This window comes from Schistocerca americana, chromosome 7 (assembly GCF_021461395.2).
Source record: "Schistocerca americana isolate TAMUIC-IGC-003095 chromosome 7, iqSchAmer2.1, whole genome shotgun sequence".
Classification (NCBI taxonomy): domain Eukaryota; kingdom Metazoa; phylum Arthropoda; class Insecta; order Orthoptera; family Acrididae; genus Schistocerca; species Schistocerca americana.
The window spans coordinates 142,334,307-142,358,457 of NC_060125.1; the positions used below are offsets into that span (position 1 = coordinate 142,334,307).

The window sequence follows — 24,151 nt, forward strand, 5'->3', positions numbered from 1 at the left end:
AGCAGCGATGCGTCATGGTATGGAAGCAATGACTCCTCAGTAGGTCCCTGGAGAGATCTGGCACCATATCTGCACACGACTTACAGAATACCTGTAAATTCCGGATGCCACGTTCAATCATATCCCAGATACGTTGCACCGAATTCAGATCTGTTGTAACTCACCATTGTGTTACGTGAACCACTCCATCACACTTCGAGGTTTGTATCAGGCCGCATTATCTCGCTGTAAAATGCCACTTCCATCGGGAAACATGATCGTCATGAAAGGATGCACGTGGCCTGCAACTAATGTATAACACTCCTTGGCCGTTGTGGTGATTTGCGCGAGCTCTACTGGACCCATGGATGCTCACATGAATCTTGCCCATAGCGTCATGGAGTGACCGGCAGCTTCTCTCTACCCTGCAAAACTGGAGTTGTTCCCCAGGAAGATGATGGATTCGCGCCCTGCCGTCAGCATCATGAAGAAGGTATCGGGATTCATCAGATTATGCAATGCTTTGCACCAACGAACAGTGTCGACGGTTGTATGCCCATTTAAGTTGCAGTTGCCAATGTCGTGGTGTAACGTGGCACATGCGGCGGGCATCGGCTGTTGTGTCCTATGGTTAGGAGTGTTAAGTGCATCGTGTATTCAGACACACTTGTACTCTTGTCAGCATTAAAATCCTGTCTTATTTTCCAGTCTTCCCAACCTACGGCGTCCAACATCAGTAATAAGAGGTGACTGTCCAACACCACGATGTGTGGATGTGGTTTCACTATCGTCTCGCCACATTTTGAAGACGCTCACATGAGCACCTCTTGAACACCCATCAAGCCGTGCACTTTATGAAATGCTTGTGCCAAGCCTCCAGGCCATCACACATCACAGTCTGCCCTCAGTCACACAGATCGCTCCACTTCCCTATTCCGCACATAGAGAGCATGCTCACTGATTTTGCATGCACCATGCATCATGCATGTGTCTATTACTTATTAGTAATACTTTTTAGTATTTACCACGATTATTTATTTATGCATTTATTTTACCTGGCAAGATTAGGGCTTTCAGGCCTTCTCTTACACCTAACCAGGCATACTCAGATTGAACAAATTTCAGTTTCTACAGAACATTAACGACATATAACATGTTATACAGTATTAATGTTAAAGAAAAAAAATTGAGATTATAACAGTAGTACAATGATAATTATATCAAAAAATAATTATAACAATCAAGAATAATAATAATAATATTGACTATGTATATGAAAGTAAACATATTTTTCCTTTATGAATGTCAGTCCTATTGGTAGTTCGGAATTTTCTCGTTATATTCTTGCAGCTTGTGAGTTATTCTCATCGAGCAGAGACATAAGACGATAGAATGGGATGAAAGAGATATAGAAGAGGTAGATAGGTTAGTGGAAGAGAAATAGAATGGTAAAATTCGAAGCTATGATGGAGAGGAGAAAGAAAGAGATGAGAGGGGCACAACAATGGTGGCTATACCGTCCCTAATACGTAAGTTTTGAGTTCCCTCTTGAATGTTGAGTGGTTCTGGATAAGACGCAGATCACAGGAGAGCGCGTGCCATAGTCGTATGGCTGAGATGGAGAATGACACGGAGAAAGATTTGGTGTTATGTAAAGGTATAGCCAAGATGCTAGACGTATCCGATCTGGTAACGAAACTATAGAAATCATTAAGAGAAATTTCCTTAAATACGGTAAAATTTCAACGCAAGAGACAATTGAATTTATTGAACTCCTAACGAAACTATAGAAATCATTAAGAGAAATGTCCTTAAATACGGTAAAATTTCAACGCAAGAGACAATTGAATTTATTGAACTCCTACAGCTCATTACAAGTTTTAATTATTTTACCTTTAATAACAAATTTTATATTCAGGATGATGGGTTAGCCATGGGGTCCAGTATTTCAGGAACAATGGCGGACATTTTTATCAACGACCTTGAAGATAAAGTTCTAAATTCTGACGATAACATTATGGATAAAATTGTTTATTACAAACGTTATGTTGACGACACTCTGTTACTTGTCGATGGTTACCGTGAGGACATTGAGGAAATGGTAAAAAAGTTCAACGACGCACATAATAAAATAGAATTTACCGTGGAGTATGAAACTGACAATTGTTTACAGTTCCTGGACCTGAATATAAAAAAGCGGGGCAACAAACATGCGTTCTCCGTTTATAGAAAACAAACTACGACTGATGCCGTGATCCCGAATGATTCATGCCATCCACAGGCTTATAAAGAAGCTGCTTTCCGCAGTCTCGTGCATAGGGCAGTCAATAGACCTATGAGCGAAAAAGATAGGGAGACTGAAATTAATACCGTTAAGAGAAGAGCGATGAATAACGGCTACAGAATAGATATGGTTAAAAAACTGTTACGGAAAAGTAATAAGCGCAAAAAGAAAAAACCTGATGGAGAGAAAGAGAAAATTATCACGATGCCATACTACGGAACAGTCTCACAAAAGATAGCAAATATTTTTAAGCCATACGATGTTAAAATAGCTTTTCAGACTAATAACCTAGTGAGGTATAGCCTTAAGCACGATATTAGCGAGAAGAGAAATAAGTTTGAAAGATCGGGAGTTTATAAGATTCAGTGCAGAACTTGTGATGCAAAATATATAGGGCAGACAGGAAGATCATTCGCGATCCGGTATAAAGAACGTAAAGATGCCTTCAGGTTAGGAAATTACGACAAATCAGCTGTTGCGAACCATATATATGAAACAGGCCATCCCCTTAATAGCATAGAAGATAACGTGGAAATATTGCATGTGGAAAAGAAAGGGAGGAAACTTGATTTACTAGAGGAATTCGAGATAGCTATCCATGAAAAGAAACAAAGCAATATTCTAAATGCACAAGATAATTTTAAAGAAATGAGACTTTTTAGCGGGTTTTTAGAATTATTTTAGGGTAGGTATGCGACTTTAAGTTGGTAGCATGTCACTGACGGAGTTGCTAGAGGCTAACGATGGCAGACCAATGCAATAAGGAAATAAGGCGCCCAATAGCATAGCGTTACTGTCAAGCACACGGCTGTAACCACGCCACAACACCTAGTCACGTCAGTCTACAACAGCTCCCGAGCCGGCACAGTGCGACAGCATACTTGGTAGCTATGGGACGGCCATCGACTTGTGTCAACAACTTCAATGTAAGACGAGGACCCACAGTCCAATATACTTTTAATTCTGTTTTGCTATATGGACTTCCCAACTGTTTGTGATGGTATTTTGTCTTTTTAGTCCGTTTAATTTCATGACATAGACTTTACAACCTGATGATGAGAGCATTGTCTCTTGAAACGCGTTGTTAAAATATGTGTATAAGAATCGCGGTTGAATGCTAACAGTGATAACCAGGAGTAATAGTGTCTACGACGTTCTTAATCATGCCAATGCTCACTCCATCATTTCCCACTGCCTCGGAAGAGATTCTCATAATTGCCTTGTGTACTGTGCCGGTAGTGACATGTTTTAGGAAAAACTTGTCTCTCGAGAGATTGATATCTTGGGGCTGGTAATTTGTCGCTGCGTGGCAGTTCACAGCTGTTGAGAAGAAATCGTTTAATTCTTCTGCAGACGCTTGATAAACAGCGTCAGATCTTCGCTTCCCTATACCGAAACTGCGCAGCTTTTTCCACAGCGCAGCAGGTTTTGATATGCCGCATACGACAGAGCGGGCATGTCTGATTTTGGCGTTCCTAACCCTTTGCTTGGTTCTGTTTCGGAGTTTCCTATAAGCTTCGTACGCCTCGGGAATTGGGTTACGCTTGAAGGCCCTATGTGCAGCACCACGTTTATTCATTAACTGGTGCAATGCAGTGGTGAGCCACGGAGCGGGAGCTCTCTTCACCTTGACAGTGCGTTGACGAGCATGTTTATCATACAGTGCAATAATTTAGCGACATAATTCTCGAATTTTTCCGTCTAAAGTCGGTTCATTGGTTATATCATGCCAAGGGATGTCTGAGCAATCCTTTTGAAGAGCGTCATGGTTAATATTTTTTAGGTTTCTGTAGGTTACCAGGTGAGATTCTTCTTTGATAGTATGTACTGAGTAATTTAAGAATATCACGTCATGGGCAGAGAGTCCCGGAGCGGATGTCTGATTGGCGCGAATTATTTTATCTGGTCGCTTTGTTGCTATTATATCTGTGAGTGTATGGCTGTGTGCCGTGTGATGAGTTGGGTCCAGCGGTGTTAAACTCATATCATTGGAGTGGAACAGTCTCCTTAGTTTTTCTGCAGAGGGATATTTTAACTGTAAGTCGATGTTTGTGTCGCCCATAATGATTATGTGTTCATACAGTGTGACGAGCGAGGACAGGGCAGACTGAAAGGAGGACATAGCAGCGACGTTTGGAGGTTTATAGATTACTCCAATTAGCAGTTTCTGATTTGATGTATTTATTTCGAAAAACAAGAACTCTGCTTCTCCTGCGCCCTTTGCATCCGATGTGCATAGTATAGTAGGTCTCAGATCAGAGCGAACATAGGCACCCACACAATCCCCGCGTCGTGTTTCATGATCTGCCCTTAGGAGAGAGTAACCAGTGATTCGGATATCGTCGGAAGAAATGTTTCGTTTCAACCAAATTTCAGAGACGAGGATAATATCGAACAGCGATTGGCAGAACAGGTCACAGAACTCGTCGAAGAGAGCCGTTAGCGACTGCGCGTTCGCGTGGGCCACAAAGAGCCCGCCGCCGGAACCGGTCCGTCCCATTGTGGCCGCCTGTAGGACCGAGCGCGCTCCGTTTACCTGCTGGCGGGAAGAGGGACAAAAGCTGGATTTCGCGGGGGACTAAAGGTGAAAGACAGGCTAGAGGTGTCGGAGAAGGGAACGAAAAGAAAGATAGAAAGTGGCAGTAGTGGTTGCGAAAAAGATAATAGTAGTAGTGGTGGTAGTGACGAGGATGAAAATAACAGATAGAGAAAGGCGGTTTTAAGGAGATTCCTGTTACTGGAGAATGTTAATGCCTGTTTGACTGACAATATGAATATACATGAGCACTTATGATAGACAAATAACCAAGCAATATTTATGTGAAACAATTGACTGAATTTAAATAGAGTACTTATGGTACTTATAGAAATAACGAAGCGATATTTACGTTAAAAAATGAAAAGAAAGAATAAAAATTAACTTGTATTAGACAGAGTACAATATGAGACTTTGTGTCTCGCGAGATTTCGCTCAGTCTTTCAGATCGGACATGTGCGTCACCGTTTTCCTCCCTCCTTCCGTCTTGTCTACGATCCTGCCATCCTGGGTCCATACATTTTGAAGGCCGAACTGTGTGATCGCAGCGTTCAAAACTTTTAGTCTTCGCGCGTCAGATCTTCCCTCAGGGTAACCCCATTCTTGGCGAGTTTTCTTTTTTGAGCAAACACTTCAGCTCTTTTCCGGTATGACACAAATTTAATTATTATGGGCCTGGGTTTCATGGCACCTGGTATCCTGCGCCCAACACGGTGGCTTCTGTCAATATCGGCCACGTCGATCTGCACGCCAAGTTTCTCACGCACGAGGCTAATGGCCAGGTCGTCGGTGTTTTCACAATGGTTTTCAGCTACCCCGAACAAGCGCAAGCTGTTCCTTCGCTGATACTGCTCAATTTCATCGGTGGCCGCAGACAGTTTAGCTTCTAGGTCGGCGGCTTTTTCCTCTTGGGTGGCCAGGGACTTTCTAAGAGACTGGATTTCGGCGCTGTTGCGCCCGACAGACTCTTGCAGTTTGTCCATGACCGCGGCCGTCACAGAGTCCGTGCTGGATTGCACTATTACGTCTAGCGTGTTTTTACTGTGCAGCGCCGCACTCACCTGGGACCGGACGAGCTCCCCGATGTCGGGAAGCGAGGCCTCACCTGCCGCCGGAGACCGGGCGCCCGCGCTGCCTGCGCCCCTGTAGCCTCGCCTGCTGCCGCTTACTCGTGCTCTTCCTATTTTTCACTCACTTATCACTTGTGGTAATCAACTGAGAACAACACACCACGGCAAGTAACACTTTTTTAGTCGGATGCACACGTTGTGGACTGCCGCACTTCTCTGTAACACCTTCAATGAGCGGAAAAAATCGCGAGCCAAAGAAACGCGCGTCACTCAGTGGCCGCCATATATATATATATACTCCTGGAAATGGAAAAAAGAACACATTGACACCGGTGTGTCAGACCCACCACACTTGCTCCGGACACTGCGAGAGGGCTGTACAAGCAATGATCACACGCACGGCACAGCGGACACACCAGGAACCGCGGTGTTGGCCGTCGAATGGCGCTGGCTGCGCAGCATTTGTGCACCGCCGCCGTCAGTGTCAGCCAGTTTGCCGTGGCATACGGAGCTCCATCGCAGTCTTTAACACTGGTAGCATGCCGCGACAGCGTGGACGTGAACCGTATGTGCAGTTGACGGACTTTGAGCGAGGGCGTATAGTGGGCATGCGGGAGGCCGGGTGGACGTACCGCCGAATTGCTCAACACGTGGGGCGTGAGGTCTCCACAGTACATCGATGTTGTCGCCAGTGGTCGGCGGAAGGTGCACGTGCCCGTCGACCTGGGACCGGACCGCAGCGACGCACGGATGCACGCCAAGACCGTAGGATCCTACGCAGTTCCGTAGGGGACCGCACCGCCACTTCCCAGCAAATTAGGGACACTGTTGCTCCTGGGGTATCGGCGAGGACCATTCGCAACCGTCTCCATGAGGTTGGGCTACAGTCCCGCACACCGTTAGGCCGTCTTCCGCTCACGCCCCAACATCGTGCAGCCCGCCTCCAGTGGTGTCGCTACAGGCGTGAATGGAGGGACGAATGGAGACGTGTCGTCTTCAGCGATGAGAGTCGCTTCTGCCTTGGTGCCAATGATGGTCGTATGCGTGTTTGGCGCCGTGCAGGTGAGCGCCACAATCAGGACTGCATACAACCGAGGCACACAGGGCCAACACCCGGCATCATAGTGTGGGGAGCGATCTCCTACACTGGCCGTACACCACTGGTGATCGTCGAGGGGACACTGAATAGTGCACGGTACATCCAAACCGTCATCGAACCCATCGTTCTACCATTCCTAGACCGGCAAGGGAACTTGCTGTTCCAACAGGACAATGCACGTCCGCATGTATCCCGTGCCACCCAACGTGCTCTAGAAGGTGTAAGTCAACTACCCTGGCCAGCAAGATCTCCGGATCTGTCCCCCATTGAGCATGTTTGGGACTGGATGAAGCGTCGTCTCACGCGGTCTGCACGTCCAGCACGAACGCTGGTCCAACTGAGGCGCCAGGTGGAAATGGCATGGCAAGCCGTTCCACAGGACTACATCCAGCATCTCTACGATCGTCTCCATGGGAGAATAGCAGCCTGCATTGCTGCGAAAGGTGGATATACACTGTACTAGTGCCGACATTGTGCATGCTCTGTTGCCTGTGTCTATGTGCCTGTGGTTCTGTCAGTGTGATCATGTGATGTATCTTACCCCAGGAATGCGTCAATAAAGTTTCCCTTTCCTGGGGCAATGAATTCACGGTGTTCTTACTTCAATTTCCAGGAGTATATATATATATATATATATATATATATATATATATATATATATATATATATATAGAATTGGAGAGAAGAGAAATTTGTGGCAAAACGACTAGAAGAAGGGATCGGTTGGTAGGACATATTCTGAGGCATCAAGTAATTACCAATTTAGTATTGGAAGGCAGCGTGGAGGGTAAAAATCGTAGAGGGGACCAAGAGATGTATGCAGTAAGCAGATTCAGAAGGATGTAGGTTGCAGTAGGTACTGGGAGATTAAGAAGCTTGCACAGGATAGAGTAGCATGGAGAGCTGCATCAAAACAGTCTCAGGACTGAAGACCACAACAACAACAACAACATATAAAAGTAGCCTTTCGGCTCTCTCGCGTATTATTCGTGTATTTAGTACGTGTGGCATAGGGCCTGCAGTGTGTTCGTTCAATAAATTTCAGTTCCTGCTCTCTCATCTTAAATAATCGACTAACAAAACAATTCTTGCAATCAGAGAGTAGATCTATAACTACTGATTTTCTTCGCGAGATTAAATAAGCTTCTAATTTTTTCCGTCTTAGCTTATTACTTTATATTTACTTCTGCAGTGTAATATATAGCCCGGTGGTCACTGATAATATGTGCTGAAAATCCATACACACAAGCAGGAATGAATTGTCATTGAGTAATTTGTTGCAAAGACCATTTCGTGTTGCCTGAATCTTCCTTGGCTGCTTAAAAATCGACTTCACATTTAAGAGAGAAATACACAAACGTGGCTGTTCTACTACGTTCATTTCCGAATTAGGGCATTTAGTATTTACAAGCTTTACTTGCTTGCTCATGCAGATATCCTTGTCATTTTAAAATATAGATGGGTCTCTTCCCATTTTTCAAAAGTGAGTTCTTTGTACTCAATCAGTTCTGCCAAAAGTCTTTAGAATTTGTTACATCTGTGAAGTAGAGAATAATAGAGTCATTACAATTGAAAGGGAAGCACAACTGGTGGAAGTAAAAGCAATTACGGCGTCATCTTCTTTTGGACGAATCCCACCTAATGAACATCTGCCATCTGATTTCTGTACAAATTGTAAATACCCTTTGGCCCCCTGTATTTAAACCCTGCCACCTTCAGAATTTGAAAGAGAGTATTCCAGTCAACATTGTCAAAAGCTTTCCCTAAGTCTACAAATGCTAGAAACGTAGGTTTGCCTTTCCTTAATCTAGCTTCTAAGATAAGTCGTAGGGTCAGTATTGCCTCACGTGTTCCAGTATTTCTACGGAATCCAAACTGATCTTCCCCGAGGTCGGCTTCTACTAGTTTTCCCATTCGTCTGTAAACAATTCGCGTTAGTATTTTGCAGCTGTGGCTTATTAAACTGATTGTTCGGTAATTTTCACATCTGTCAACACCTGCTTTCTTTGGGATTGGAATTATTATATTCTTCTTGAAGTCTGAGGGTATTTTGCTTGTGTCATACATCTTGCTCACCAGATGGTAGCATTTTGTCGGGACTGGCTCTCCCAAGGCCGTCAGTAGTTCTAATGGAATGTTGTCTACTCCCGGGGCCTTGTTTCGACTCAGATCTTTCAGTGTACACATGAATATACAGGGTGATTACAATTAAAGTTAAACTTTCAAAACGCTATAGAAATAACACTACTGCTCAGAATGACGTCAAATTCCAACGGAATATTATCGGAGAACGGGGAAAACGTAGGGCATATGAAAAAAAATAATGTGAAAAATGATCAGTAGATGACGCAGTATGTCACAGAATACGTAAATGAAAACACCTGTCATGCGCACGACCCATTGAAGGTGGTATAAACACGCCAGGTACACGGCTTTTACTTGTGCTACAGGATGGATCCCTGGAAGTGTTTCCTTGTACGAGTGCATTCCGTGTCGTATCGTTGTACTTCTCACCGTATATCAGCGTTGTTTACCTGCCTTTTCGCCATTGGTCGTTGGTCGTTTCTGCCTCAGATTAGCTGGGAAGCTTTTGGTGTGTGTAGTCGTCTCGTGCTGGGCCCCTGGCTACGTAAGGCGGACCCATATCTACCATGGCCGAGTCCGTCGAGCAACCGTCGCGGCTCTCCGACACTTCCACAGCCGCCAATCGTGATGTATCACGTAGGAGATGCCGCTCACTCCGGCTTCCAGTCGCGCCTGATGTTCCGCCCAACTCGGAGTGGGGGAAGGATCGTTTGAATCGCGCCAACCGCCACAAATCGCCGGTGGATACCACCGACACTGAAACCGATCACCTTTATCAACGTGTCGTCGTCGTCCGACTACTTACCTGACTGCTTAGTAATTGATCTTTCTCGGCTGTGTCTGATCACCACCTGGCTGTAACTATGAGTGCACCTCTTCCTACGTTGTCGCGCCACCATGGCGAGTCTTCTGGGCGCCCTGACCCAGTCAGAAAGTCCTCTGGCTGCCGTTCAAGGCGGTCCAGACGCTCCTCCGCCCACGCGGGCCGTGGTGACAGCGGATCGAGCTCCGATACCTCCCTCCCAGGGGACGCTGCACCGGATGGTCCTGTGGATGAGGAAATGGCTCCTGCTCCAGACCCTCCTTCTCAAGAGACCCCGTCAAGCCGTCCTGTTGTGGTATATAATCTCACTTATTTTACTAAACCTGACACTGAGCATCAGCGACTCATCATTGGGCAATTGCGGGCAGTTTACTAGAAAGATCATGTGAAATACCTGCTCGACAGTAGGGTCTACTACCTAACCATTCTTGAATTTGTCAGATCAAGGAGGATGCCTTACTTTACCGTCCAGACCTCGAGAAAGGGCCAAACCAAAATCGTCATCAAGGATTTGACACCAGAGGTTATGTTAGAGGAGGTCAAGGAGGAACTGCTTCGACTCCTTTGGTCCACCAGTATAGCAAGAGAAATCCTGAGATCCAGGTGTTGACCCCTTGCTCTGCCTATGTCATCTCCATTTCCCAGAGAGTGGATTTACCAAACCCGGTACCTTCTATACCTTCTATACACGAATGCCCGGATTGAATCGTACGAGCTCCGAAATGGGCACATTATTTCCAGCAAATGCCAACGTTTACGACATACTGGGAATTACTGCTCCCTACCATTGCTGAGTGTTAAGTGTAATGGCCCACATTTAGTGGAGAACTGCACACCTTGGAGAAACCTACATGCACCAGGTGTTTGGACACGACCCACGATCCCCACAGGGGGTGCCCTGTCTACCAGAAGGCACTGAAGTCTTCATGTTCATCCCAAAGGTAACCAAGAACAAATAGACCTACCCCGCCGTTACGGGATACCACCAACTTCCCTGTTTTCAGTCACCAGACGTTTCTGATCTGAGGCACATGTGCCCCCTTCTGCCCAGACTCCCACGACATAGTTTGCTGCTGCAGCCCAGTCTCCTCTTCACTGCCTTCTACCACGATGGCTTCCAATGCTCACCGACTACAGGAACCAACTGCAGCCCCTTCTAGTCCACATGTGGCTGTATCCCTGCCCTCTACCCCTACCCCCACTCTGCCTACAGTTACTCCCGCCACTGCCCGCTGCAGATGCAAGCAGCCCACCTGGAACCCTACCCCAGTGCTGGAGAGATACGTCCTTTTGGGAGGATGTAGGCGAAATCCTCCAGGTCGTCTGCTTTTTCATGAAACCTCACATCCAGGCTGTTATTCGTGACACTGCCCAAAAATCCATCGGTTGGAGGATGGACTCTCCGAGGTCATGGCCCTAGTGGAATGGCTTAGTCAAATATTGTTGTAATGGCCGAATCGACCACCACACCCCCACCATCCCCCTCAGGAACTTGTCACCTGCATTTTTAATGCCAAAGGCATCAAACATGGAGTTGAACGCCTTCCCCCATGAGCATTGTGTGCGTATTTTAATGGTCAGAGAAACACACCTCAACTGGCGGACGATTTCTGCCTTCATAACATCATGTGTTACCGCTCTGACCACCTCAATCACTGTGGTGGAGCCACGGCTGTGTTCCTCAATAAAACTCTTGTCCATACCCAAGAGACTCTCAAGTAAATGGAACACATAGAGGCCACAGCAGTTATCATCTACACACACCTTGGTGCCATTACCTTTGCAGCAACATACTTGAGCCCAAACAAGCCACTGCTTGAAGTGGACCTTCGCACGTTGACGGCCTTCGACAGGCTCATTGTTGGGGTGGACCTCAATGCCAAGCATCCAGCTTGGCATTCTCGGGTCTCTAAACCCAAAGGCCTGGAGGACACTTTAGCACTGTCGGTCTATGGCCCCCATGAACCTACCCATATACCAGTCCGTTCCAACTCCCAGCCAGACGTTCTGGTTGTGACCATATTCAAAACGTCGCCACTCAGGTTTCATTGGAGGTTCCCCATAAACTGGCGTCTGACCATGACCCAGTACCCTCCACCTCACCGATACTGCTCTTTCATTTCATATTCGTTCCACTGTGACCCTCACTGATAGGGACAAGTCCACCAGGGTACTTAATAACACCACCCAGCACGACCTCGACTTGACAGTGCCAGGAAATACCGTGGTGAAGGTGCTTGAACCTGTGATCCTCCATCGACTTTCCCAACCTCTGGCGGCGGCAGAGACGATCCGATCTAAACAGTACGGATTTATTTCGCTCCTCTCTGCCGTGGATTACTTGACTGCCAAAATACAGAAAGCAGTGAAGCTCTCCACCTCCTCTGTACCTCGGCCTCTAACCTCCTTGGACGATTTACCTCCCCTGTTACAGGAGTTGAAGGTACAAAAGAATCGCTACCGCTGGCGGTGGAAGCATTTCCGCGATCCTCAGGACAAACGCCCATTGAGGTGCCTCCAGCGTGAATTCGGCCGCCGACTAGAGTCCGGACAGTGGGATGACAGGATGTCTGCTTTCCTCCTACACCATGTCTGACTGGGCTGACATTCACGCCCTGTGACATTCTGTGCTGGCAACTGCCCATCCTATTCGTGTGGCAGCAGGCTTGTCGAATGGTACCCTCCAAATTGCCGAAATGCTGGCGGATGCGTTAGAGGCCCAAAACCACCCTCTTGTCCAAGACCTTCCCTGGACAAACTACAAGATGAACACGATGTCCTGCCAGGTGTTGCCGCTTTCTGCAGCTGTCCACCTCTGTCTACCCCCCACCTTACTTCCACGGCAGAACTCCATCAGATCCTACGACAGAAAAGCTGCCGGTCAGCCGCTGGATTGGACAGAATTTTAAATGACCATCTTTGCCGCCTTCCACGTACTCCTCTCCTCTTGTTCACCAACATTTTAAATGGTTGTCTCTCGTCTGCTTTTTCCCCCCTCTGTGGAAGGAACCAACCTGATTCCAATCCCCAAGCTGTTCAAGGACCCTACAGTCCCCAGGTCCCCACCAAATACAGGCCCATCAGCCTCTTAAATACCATGGTGAAGGTCCTTGAATCTGTGATTCTCCACCGACTTTCCCAACATCTGGCGGCGGCAGGGACGATCCGATATGAACAGTACGGAATTATTTCGAACCTCTCTGCCGAACTTCAGTTCCTACAAATCATTGAACAAGTCAGCAAAGGTTTCAACACCGCCTAGTCGACAGCAGCCGTTTTTTTTTTTTTTTTTTTTTTAACTTGCAGAACTCCTACGACAAGATCTGGCACACAAGATGCTAATGCGGACCCCTATACTGGATATTTATGTCAAGATTGTGGATGACTTCCTTTGTGACTTCCTTTGTGGTAGGACTTTCCTCATGGCTCAATGGGGAATGCGTTGTGGCATTCACCAATTGTTGGCAGGCACTCCACAAGGATCGGTGCTGTCTTCCATTCTTTTAAATACCCATGTGAATGATATGCGAGTCATCACCGAGTGCCACCTGTCACAATATGCTGACGACACAGCACTATACACCACTGGACGTATCACTGAAGCCGTCGTCGCCCGCCTCCAGCGACAGGTGGACGCCACCATCACCTGGTGCTGGACAAACAAAATAAATCTCAATGCCGCCAAAACTACGGCAGTATTTCGCCAAACGGTGCCCATTCCTCCGCCGCAATATTTCGATTGCAGGCGTGCAGATGCCCTGGCCCCGACGGCCACGTATCAAGGGGTTCTGATGGACTGCAAGTTGCCATTCCACTGTCATGCGGAGTATGTCGCCAACAATCCGCAGTAGGGAAATTCACCTACATACCAAGGTCCACATCTACAAGGCAGCTATCCTGCCTGCTTTCACGCATAGTCCACTGCATGGGCAACGATTAGTGTCACCAAGATGTGGACGATGCAGTGCCTGCAGAAGAAGGTTCTACAGTGGAGCCTGCACACCCCGCCACTCGCGACGATTGTGACTCTCCATGAGGAAGCAGTTATCGTCCCCCTCAAGACGCCTCTGTGAGAAAGTGGATGCCCTGTGGGACACTGTTCATGGGTTACGTCACGCTGGGACCACACTTCCACCCTCTAACCATCCTAGAGGACTCAGATCCTGATCTCAGCTAACGACATGGTACGCCCAACTCGGCTACATCTTTCGGTGGGACTAGCCCCCATTCTGCATCCAATACTCCACTACCTGCCCATGTCGGGAGACATTTTTCTGCCTGAATGGTGTCGTACTGTAACTGTTGGAGGATGGTACGGGACTCCAAGACCCACCGTCACACCTCCAAATTGTGTGACGCAGCGTCACTGCACTGTGGAAGAATTAACTGCCTCACCAACACAGTTAGACCGCGAAATACTGGTGATGCTGTACTGTACCATGTCGCATAGGGGAAAGGGAAAAAAGAAGAAAAAAATGGCTTTCCTCCTTTCGCGTCGGCCATCACTGTCTCAATGCAGGATCGCGCTCTGCTTGTAAAGCTGTATTAGAAGAATGATTGTGCACACATCACTCTCCAGACATTCTAGACACTGAAGTGTTTGAAAAAAGGCGTTGGTCCGATGACTGCCGTAAATCTGCAGAAAATGATTCGGAAAAACGAAAAGACGGGTTCTTTTGATGTGCACCTGATAGAGGGAGGAAATTAATTGATTCGTCGTCAGTGGAAGCAGTGACCACAGCAATGCAGGAGGAGACAAGTGGTGGTGTGCAAACGTGTAGTGCACGGAGAATTGCCCGAACGTTGCACATACTCGTGAGCACGGTGCGTAAAATCCTACGAAACATCCTTCTTTGCTGTCCATTCAAAATTACCCATGTGCACGAGTTGCTCGCTGCTGACCTGCCTGCAAGAGAGACTTTTGCTTCAGAATTTCTTGCTCGCATGTAAGTCGACAATGGCTGGCCGTGGAAGATTTGGTGGACAGACAAAGCCCACTTCCATCTGACAGGATATGTCATTACACAGAATTGTCGACTATTGGCAACGGAAAATCCATACCCAAATCAACCAGTACCTGTGTGGTGCTGGTTTACAGCATCATTTATCATAGGGCCATATTTTTTCGAAGAGACGTGGTTCTTTCAGTCCTGTTACCTGCACTGTCAGTGGAAGGCGCTTTCAATGTGTTTTGCGCAACCACTTCATTCCAGCTCTCCAACAGCGTGGACGTGTGGATGGGATCATTTACATGCAAGATAGCACACCTCCGCACATTGGAAAACCAATTAAGCAGCTGCTGAAGTGCCATTTCGGAAATGCTAGCATTATCAGCCTCCATTTCCCTACAGCCTGCCCATCCCGATCACCTGACCTTAATCCGCGTGACTTCTCGATGTGGGGCTATCTGAAAGATGTTGAATATTCAGTGTTCCGATTGCAAATGTAGCTGCATTGAAGACACGCATTGCGCAACACAATCTCAACGTGACCCCGAAGACACTTCGATCAGTTGTGGGACATGCTGTTTCTCATCTCACCCTGTTGCAGAAGACGGTGGACAGCATATTGAACGTGTTTCGCGACAGTCGCACGGAAATTAATCGGATTTGATTTTGATTGATGTTTTTTATGCGGTTTTTGGCCTCAGGACAATTAAAAGCCGATGTGAGTCAAGCTATTTGTGCGGTTTTTTGCCTCAGGACAATTAAAAACCAATTTTTCCCATCTGATGTGATATGACCTATCCGTGGTGGATGGGCTTACGGAACTAAAAGGATCACACCTGTACGCCCATGCAAACTTTGTTTAACGTCAAACCTTATGCATTGTTGTATGATTCATTTGTCATGTGTAGTCGACGACTATGCTTACAGCGCCATCTACTGCTACATTTTTTAACTATTTATTTTTCTTCTGACATACGTTTTCCCCCTTCTCCGATAACATATGTTGCAATTTGACTTCATTATGACCAGTGGTGATTTTCCTACTGCGGTTAGAAAGTTTAAATTAATTATAATCAACCTGCATATATCGAAACACAATTTTCATACTACTGATGACTGCAGTATCAAAAGAAATAAGCAACTGAAAAACTGCAGTTCAGCCACAGAAGCCTTGAGACACGTATTCACGACTGGCCTACATAGCCTCCTGATCTGTCACCCACAGAGCAGTTTCGAGTTGTCAGTATTAACTGAAACAGCAAAGCTTTGATTCGTGATAAGAGATTCCTGAACAATGCGTTAGGAGTCTGTTTTCTTCTGTGACGTAATATATACAAAAATGCACCACAATCTGTCAGGGTCACACGTCATAGTGCTGTTGATAATGGGTCTCATTTCAGAATGGAAACATAGTTCAATTATTAGTAAACATTACGTGATGAACAACGCCTCAAAATTTGATAAACATCGGACTGATGAGGTTCTTGCAACACTTCCTATATGAATCAGTCCATATATAAAAACTGTGACTAATAACGAAAGAAAACTGGAAAATAAGACGGCAGTGAACCCTGGCTAATGGTTCTCACTGTTGTTATTCTCGTCTGCATGGAAGAAACGATGAAGGAAATGAAAGAGTAAAATGCAAATTTGGAATTTAGCTGGAGAGCACCAAACGTCGATGCTGGAGTTCACAGTCTACCTTCATGTCATGGTTTATTGTGAGGAGAATCTAGAGATACTTGGATAGTTATTCAACAGAAAAATATGGTTCATGGCGAACTAAAACCAAAATTACTGTTAATTATTGGTATATGGTTCAAATGGCTCTGAGCACAATGGGACTTAACTTCTGAGGTGATCAGTCCCCTAGAATTTAGAACTACTTAAACCTAACTAAGGACTACGCACACGTCCATGCCCGAGGCAGGATTCGAACCTGCGACCGTAGCGCTCGCGCTGTTCCAGACTGAAGCTCCTGGAACCTCACGGCCACCCCGGCCGGCAATTATTGGTATAATGAGTTAACAATTTGCAACATCAGAAATCAGAGGATGGTTTGAAAACATTGTACAAATGAAATTCTTATTCGTTCGTGAATTTGTTATCAAACTAAGTCAGTGCTGTTGCATGTACTGTCCTTTCGAAAGCGTAAAGTTCATACTTCAAGTCTATAAACTTTTTTATCATTTGCTCTCATAGATTGTAGCGTATTTATCGGCTATTGCGCTCACAATTCTCTTTCGTCTAATCTTGTGGCTCAAGGTTTCTTACCAAGTCTCCAAACATATTTCCAGCTGTAAGATAGGACGCCGATATGGATAGCCGCACTTTCTGACGTACACACTAAGCAGCTGTCCTTACCTGCAGTAGTTTGGGCGATGAGAGTCGGACGCGCCGTATAAGAAGAGGTGGGTGAGTTCACTTGCGGCACTTGTCGAGAGGCACCCACAGTAGAAGCCACTGTAACCATGAAGGCAGCCCTCGTCCTGCTGATCGCTAGTGTGTTTCTTGTGGCGTACCGCACGCCGCTCGCCGCTGCAGACGATGGGGAGGAAGTGGTGGATGAAGCAGCCGAAAACAGAGACGCTGTTGACGACGACGCCGACAGCTCAACAGACGACGACGTCGACGGGAGCGGTGGTGGGGACGCTGGGAGTGTGGAGAACAGGCTGGCAGGCAAAGGTAAACACCAGTTGAGGCGGGTGGGAAGCGCCCGGCCCTTACTGTCGCAGCATTCACATCATCAGGTTTTGGTGAAGTTCCAGTGCCCGTCTTTGTGTAATTTCGTTTAGGTTTAAACCCCTAGTTGATAACGTAAATTATTCCTACGCTTTAAAAGTGTCAAACTTTTGTCTGCAAGAAGAGAGAGACTGTTTGAAGAACTTTTTTATAACCATTTTACCATTACTGCGTACATTAAATATACTCCTACATTCAATAGTACTGATCTTTAACGTTGGTTCATACTTACTAAACACGCAATTTTATTAGGGCCCCGCTGATTCATGTCTACGCCACAGAAAGGGGCTATCTGTCGTACGTGGATGATATCTATTCCGAAATGGTTTGCCAACATATTTTCCGAATAATACGTTTTTATCAGTCTTCTATACAGATGCTACATAATTTCCATTAAGAATTCCTACATCAATTAGTGTTGTTGAATAGGATATAATGGTAACAGGAGTTCACAATCCAGAAAGCAATGCATCAGTAACAATGGAGATACATGTAAACACTAACTGCTACACGCTCTTGCTTCTCTAATAAAAACCAGTGATAGTGTGTCTTTATCGAAAAGCTACAACATTAGCTGCATTCTAACAAATGTGACAATATTTTTCACTGTTCTTGACGTCTCTTGTTCTGTCGGTAGTTTTTATTATGTTACATACAAAACTGGTTTGCTCAGGAAACAGTCATCAGACAAGATACTTGATTACACGTGCAATGACACAAGAGTTATAGTGAATAGTTGTCACTGTTGTGCCCTAATGTGAACGACTGCATATTGTTTAGTAAACAAATTTTTTACTGCGAGTATAATGAAAAATGTTTGTGACATTGTGGATTAGCAATAGTTTTCAACCTGAAATATAATTTTTGTGTTATCTATCAGTGTATCTAATACACATTAATGCTACAAGCTTCGCAAATAGCCATTTGGCCACTTGCCCTTTAATCTTTCATACAAGTACGAAGAAATGTTTCTGCAGTTTCTCTAACTGATAGAGCAATACATCAAGCTTAAGAATACAGTTATTGCAAAGTACATGATAGTTACTGAAATCCAGTTATAAATGTGAACAATATAATTTGAAGATACATTGCAGCTTTCAGTCTGTTTCATACTGCCCTCTTGCATGACTTTTTAAAAAGATCCTTAAGTTGTTTTAGGAATGATATTAAGGAACAACTTACAGAAGTTAGGTTTTAGCATACAAATACGTTTCAGTCTTGCACCTCATGATCTGCAAACTACTGGTCTCTACAACGAAATGTGCTTAGCTATGTTATTGTGATTTTGAAAGACTGTTAACAAAGATAACAGCTCGTAAGTTGCATAGTTAAGTGAGAAAAACACTAAAAGTGCTTTCGAAAATCATAATACACGTAGTATGTAATAGTTTTAGGAAAAAGACATATGTTAAACATCTGCAATAGAACAAACAACTTTTGGTTATTATAACAGTTACATACTTTACAACATATGTGTGTGTGATTGTCATAACAAATGCCTGTATCAGGTAAGTATGGTTTAAAATATCAACATAAGTTACATTGTACGTAACTCGGCTCACCACAACGAGCAGTTATGGCTTAGAACAGTACTCTTGAAGAATAGGATAGCAGTAATTCCAGAGAAAATCAGTCAAAAAACCAGCTGTGTGTCGTCTAAGTACTTCAGTATTTTAACTGAGTATAAAATGCTGACTTAGTGATTAATTAAAGACAAGTATTGTTAATATGACTGCTGATGTTTTCTTGTGCGACATGGATGTGAGCAGACATCACTGGAACGTCACGTGTGTTGCTTCCTGTTGAGCAGGTGCTCACGCCCGGGCTGGCCACGCCAAGCACGCGCGTGCAGGCAGCCGACACGCTGCAGGCAGAGCTGCAGTCAGGCCCCACGCCAGGTCAGGCGCTGCCCGCAGAGCCGCCCACAGCAAGTAGTCGGCGCTGCCGAGGAGGCGCTGCACTGTGGAGGCGCAGTCTGGTGCTGCTCACGTTTTCCTGTACCCTGCGCTCATGTGTATAAAATAAAGCAGCTGTGCATTTTGCAGAAACAAATGTCTTTATTACTCAGTGACCTAAAAATGTAAGCTCTAGCACGTACATAGGTGGTAAGCAAATATGGAAAATGACTGAAAAAGATCCAAAATTTTTGGAAATGTTTCATTTGTGAGCTGTATATGATGTGTTCAGTGATGTAACGATAAATCACCATTACTCAATTTTCTATGAATGTTACACATTGATGTAAATGCCATTTGTATTTTTCCTTAAGAAATGATCGTCTGCACCATACAGCACTAGGGCTCTTGCATCAAAGTCTGAAAATGCAAGAAAAGCAGTGCTTATAATAATTGCCCATGTTATGCTTTCTTAGTCGGTAAAAAGCTTCCAAAACTGTTTATATAATCGCAGGGAAGTCCTTCGACATCCCATTTAGCGATGGAACGAAAATTTTAATTTTAGTCTCTAACAGTTTTGAGTTTCATACTCATCTTTCTGTCTGAACTGCTAACATGAGAATATGTAACTTCAGTAAAACTCCATGAAAATGCGCGCATTTTCTGCAAAATTACTGCAAGGGATCTCAGATTTCAGCAGCATCATTTATCTTCTCAGCTATAAAGTATGCAAAGATTTCAGACAGCTTCTGTTGATTGTAGTTTTGCTTCACATAGACGAATATTCCTGCAGATGGTTCATTTAACAGAAAAGTTTGTGATCAGATAACGAAGTGGATAATACATCGTGTGTGTAAACTCCATTTTGGCACATAATTCATAACTGACACACAATGAAAGGTAAGTATACATGTTTTTTCAGATTAGTAACACTCAATTCAACTGCAACAACAAATGAAAGATTACACTTTTTGTGTGGTAGACCACATGGTATACAAAAGCCAACTATAAGAAAAACTATAGACCCAATAGAAAATCTTGAAAATGTTTGAATTAGTGAAAGTGTGATGTAGCAAGTATCCCAATCGTATGGGTAAATGAGTGACAAGCCAACACTGTACCACAGGCGTAGACCATGATACGTTTCTTTAGTCAACGGAAGTTAGGGCTGCACACATGTGAATGACAATTTGAAGAGAAAATTTACGCAACTCCCAGCTTGGGTTTAGAACAGATTGGAATTTTTCTTTGCAGGGTTGCCAGCAGCAGACTTTCCAGCAATCATAAATTTGCTTTCTACAAGCACATAAAACAAACATAATACTTATCCAGTATCTTTACTAACCTGTAATGGACTGGTTTTCTAATAGCCACATATACATTTACAGGGGCATCTAAATTGTCATGTATTACTTTCAATAACTATTTTGTAACCAAAAAATTTCTGGAACAGAGTAAAAATGATGTAGCATCATTCTTGTAATAGTCCATTTTAACAATATTAATTAAAACACCTATTTTCGCCTTAAACAAGATGTCCCAAGCACAGTAAAAATGATATGGCATCCTTGCCAATTGTTGTTGTTTCTGAGTGAATACTTAGGGGAGTCTTATAACCCTACACATATTTATACATTACCTAACAACTTTGGATTGTTCTATGAATCAAATCCACACAAAACACATATATATTGAGTTATTCAGAGACAAAAAGTCTCCTTATTAGTCAAACATGAACACTGTACATTAATACAATGTGCATTATAATATTTTGCCTCAAACATCATACATTAACACAACTTAAATTACAGTTTTATTGTGGATAGGAACGCAACTATCTACACATGAATGTAACTTGACAGAAAGCAGAAGTTTTTACAACTATCCACAGATGTTACTCAGGGGGGGGGGGGGGGGTGTCTACAGAATGAACACTGTCTCTAACTCTAGTTATTCAATGTGCCCCAGTGGCATCACATTACACTGGATGGGGACAAACTGACTGCATCGACAGAATCATGCCTGTGATTGTAGTTCTGCCCAATATCTTCTTGATATATGTATAGGTATGTTGTATGATGGCAGTGCAGTGACCTCTGCAAGTCACCATTCATTGGGAGTCAAGTGAACATTTTGACATCTAGCATGTCACCCTGTGCAGCAGGTGTCTCCAGTATTAGTCCTATTTGAGTGCCATACAGTAAGGTTATGTGTTGTGATAAGTGTGCCTCTATGGATGGTGCCCACAATGTTGATAATAAAGTCGGTAATTTCGTTTAGAGAGTGGGCCATCCTCATGTGTGATTCTTTCCAAACATTTACTGTGGACAAAAAGCATTAACAAATTATTTTTTTAAGTTTAAATTGGCATGTGTACTTACCTTCGTTACGTTTCCTACTCATATTTATTGTAAAAAGTACAAACTTATCTTTACTATATGATATACTAAAATATTGTTTAAAATCGCCCCCAAAATACTCATGCTAAATACCATTTAAATTTGTATCATCTTGTCTAAGAACATTTTAGAAAACTAAATGTTTTGGTATTTTTCAATATTTCTAACCTAACTATAAGCAAATCTATTCCTAAATTTCTGCCTCTTATAAAATATTCTCTAACCACATTCTCATTTTTCAGAATAACATCACCCAACACCACAAGCAAGTTGTCTTGACGCTGATCCAGGGGGATGAGTTCATCATTATTTTCGATAAAAATAGTAAAATTTTCTTTGCACATTTTTATAAGTTCTGGATATTCTGACTGATCTAATCTTTTACAGTAAATATATAGATGAGTGCTTTTATTCCAATTGAACCATCCTGAAACTAGAACATAATTCTCAATGATTAACATTGTTTTCTTACATCCACATGACGCTATTTTGCACATTGAATAGAATTGGGTAAGAGCTTGCCATTACTCATTTTCTTATTTCTTACCCGGAATTCTTATTTTTAGTTGCCAATCAGTTTTCATTTAATTAATAACATTCTTACTTGTAGTAAATAAGTCATTTATCATGACTAAGTGGTAAGTTATCTGTTCTTAGAAATAACATGAACTATATGTATATAAGACAGTTATATTAATGTTGCACTTGCTGCTTCTTATACAACATTTTTAACTCCAAATATTATATCGAAAATAATAAATTGTATTGTGATAGAGACACAATAGAGATTCCTGTTGGTCGATCTACTTTGAAAATCTTTGAAAAATTCGTTCAATCAAAAATGCCAATTTTTAATTTTCATGATACTTTGAGTAGATTTACTGCTAAAAGTGATGTTTGTATACTGATATAAATGATAGTATTGAAATTGGGCTTCGGTTTGTTGGCCAATCTATTTTTGTTGATGAAAAGACTGTTGGTAAAGTTACACCTAAAATTATTCTATTCCAGTTAATCAACCTACCGAGTGATCAAAAAGTGAGTATAAATCTGAAAACTTAATAAACCACGTAGTAATGTACATAGAGAGTTAAAAATTGATACACATGCTTGGAATGACACGGTGTTTTATTAGAACAAAGAAAACACCCCATATTGCTAGACATGTGAAAGATCTCTTGCGCACGTATTTGGTGATGATCGTGTGCTCAGCCGCTACTTTCGTCGCTCTTGGCCTCCCAGGATCTAATTCATTAGATCCTATTATTAAGGAAGGGAATACCGTGGGTTTGGGACCAAGAGGCCAGTGATGCGTTTGAAAATATAAAAAGAGCACTGATCGAATCACCCGTATTACACCATCCGGTTATGGGTGAGCCATTTAAAATTTCAACAGATGCATTCGTCTATGGTATAGCAGCATAACTTTCCCAAGGAGAGCGATGTATAGATAAAGTAAATCACAGATCTATAGCTTTTGCTAGCTGTAGTCTTAATAAACATGAATTAAACTACACAGCCACTGAAAAGGAACTATTGGCAATAGTACAGAGTATCGAAGAATTCCAAACACTTATATGGAGGGTCAGAAATCGATGCATGTACTGACCATCAAGAGTTATCCTTTTTAATGAACAGTCGATTGTTGCATAGTAGATTATTGCAGTGGATGTTATTCCTAACAGAGCATGACATTAGGATACAGTACGTAAAAGGTACTGAGAATATTGGGTCTGACGCTTTGTCTAGGTTGCCTGTAGGCGTGGACGAATTAAAACATGCAGAAGGAGCCAGAGTAATTTTTGCAATTAATTTCATGACAGTATAATATCCACACACCAGGGTACGAGAGATGGCTAAAAGAATAACCGACAACATCCATCGTGATCCCTACTTTACAGAAATATATGCTATGTGTATTAGAAAATCTTTACCCCCTAATCAAGCAGAGAAACGGAAAGTTATAGGGAATAATTTATTTTGGGGAGACAATGTAACATCTCAATGGTGGCGTTTATGCATTGCAAAGTTGATGGAGGACGAAATAGTGTTCTATGTCAATACAGGGTATGGACACTTCGGAATAAAAAAGTGTATATCCCACATGAACAAGTTCTATTATTTTAAAAAGCTGGGACATACGGTAGCATCTTTAATTAGAATGGTAGGAAAGCGAGGAGGTTTGTACATTTTTCTCATAGAGTGTTGGTCTAGGTATGTTAAGTTGTATCGTATTAAGAAAGCAAATACACCAACAGTGATACACTATCTACAACAATATTTTCTCGCA

The 24,151-nt window shown here is 43.6% G+C and overlaps 2 protein-coding genes across 2 annotated transcripts in view; one reads left to right on the forward strand and one right to left on the reverse strand.

Moving 5' to 3' along the window:
* The window catches only part of LOC124621833 (nucleosome assembly protein 1;2-like), a 344,932-nt gene that overhangs the window by 136,417 nt on the left and 184,364 nt on the right, over positions 1-24,151 (reverse strand). The window lies entirely within an intron of this gene.
* LOC124621829 lies at positions 17,270-19,591 on the forward strand. Its single transcript, XM_047147268.1, has 2 exons — positions 17,270-17,510; positions 19,378-19,591. Exons 1-2 carry the CDS (start codon positions 17,297-17,299, stop codon positions 19,500-19,502), a joined length of 339 nt encoding a protein of 112 aa, XP_047003224.1. The 5' UTR covers positions 17,270-17,296; the 3' UTR covers positions 19,503-19,591.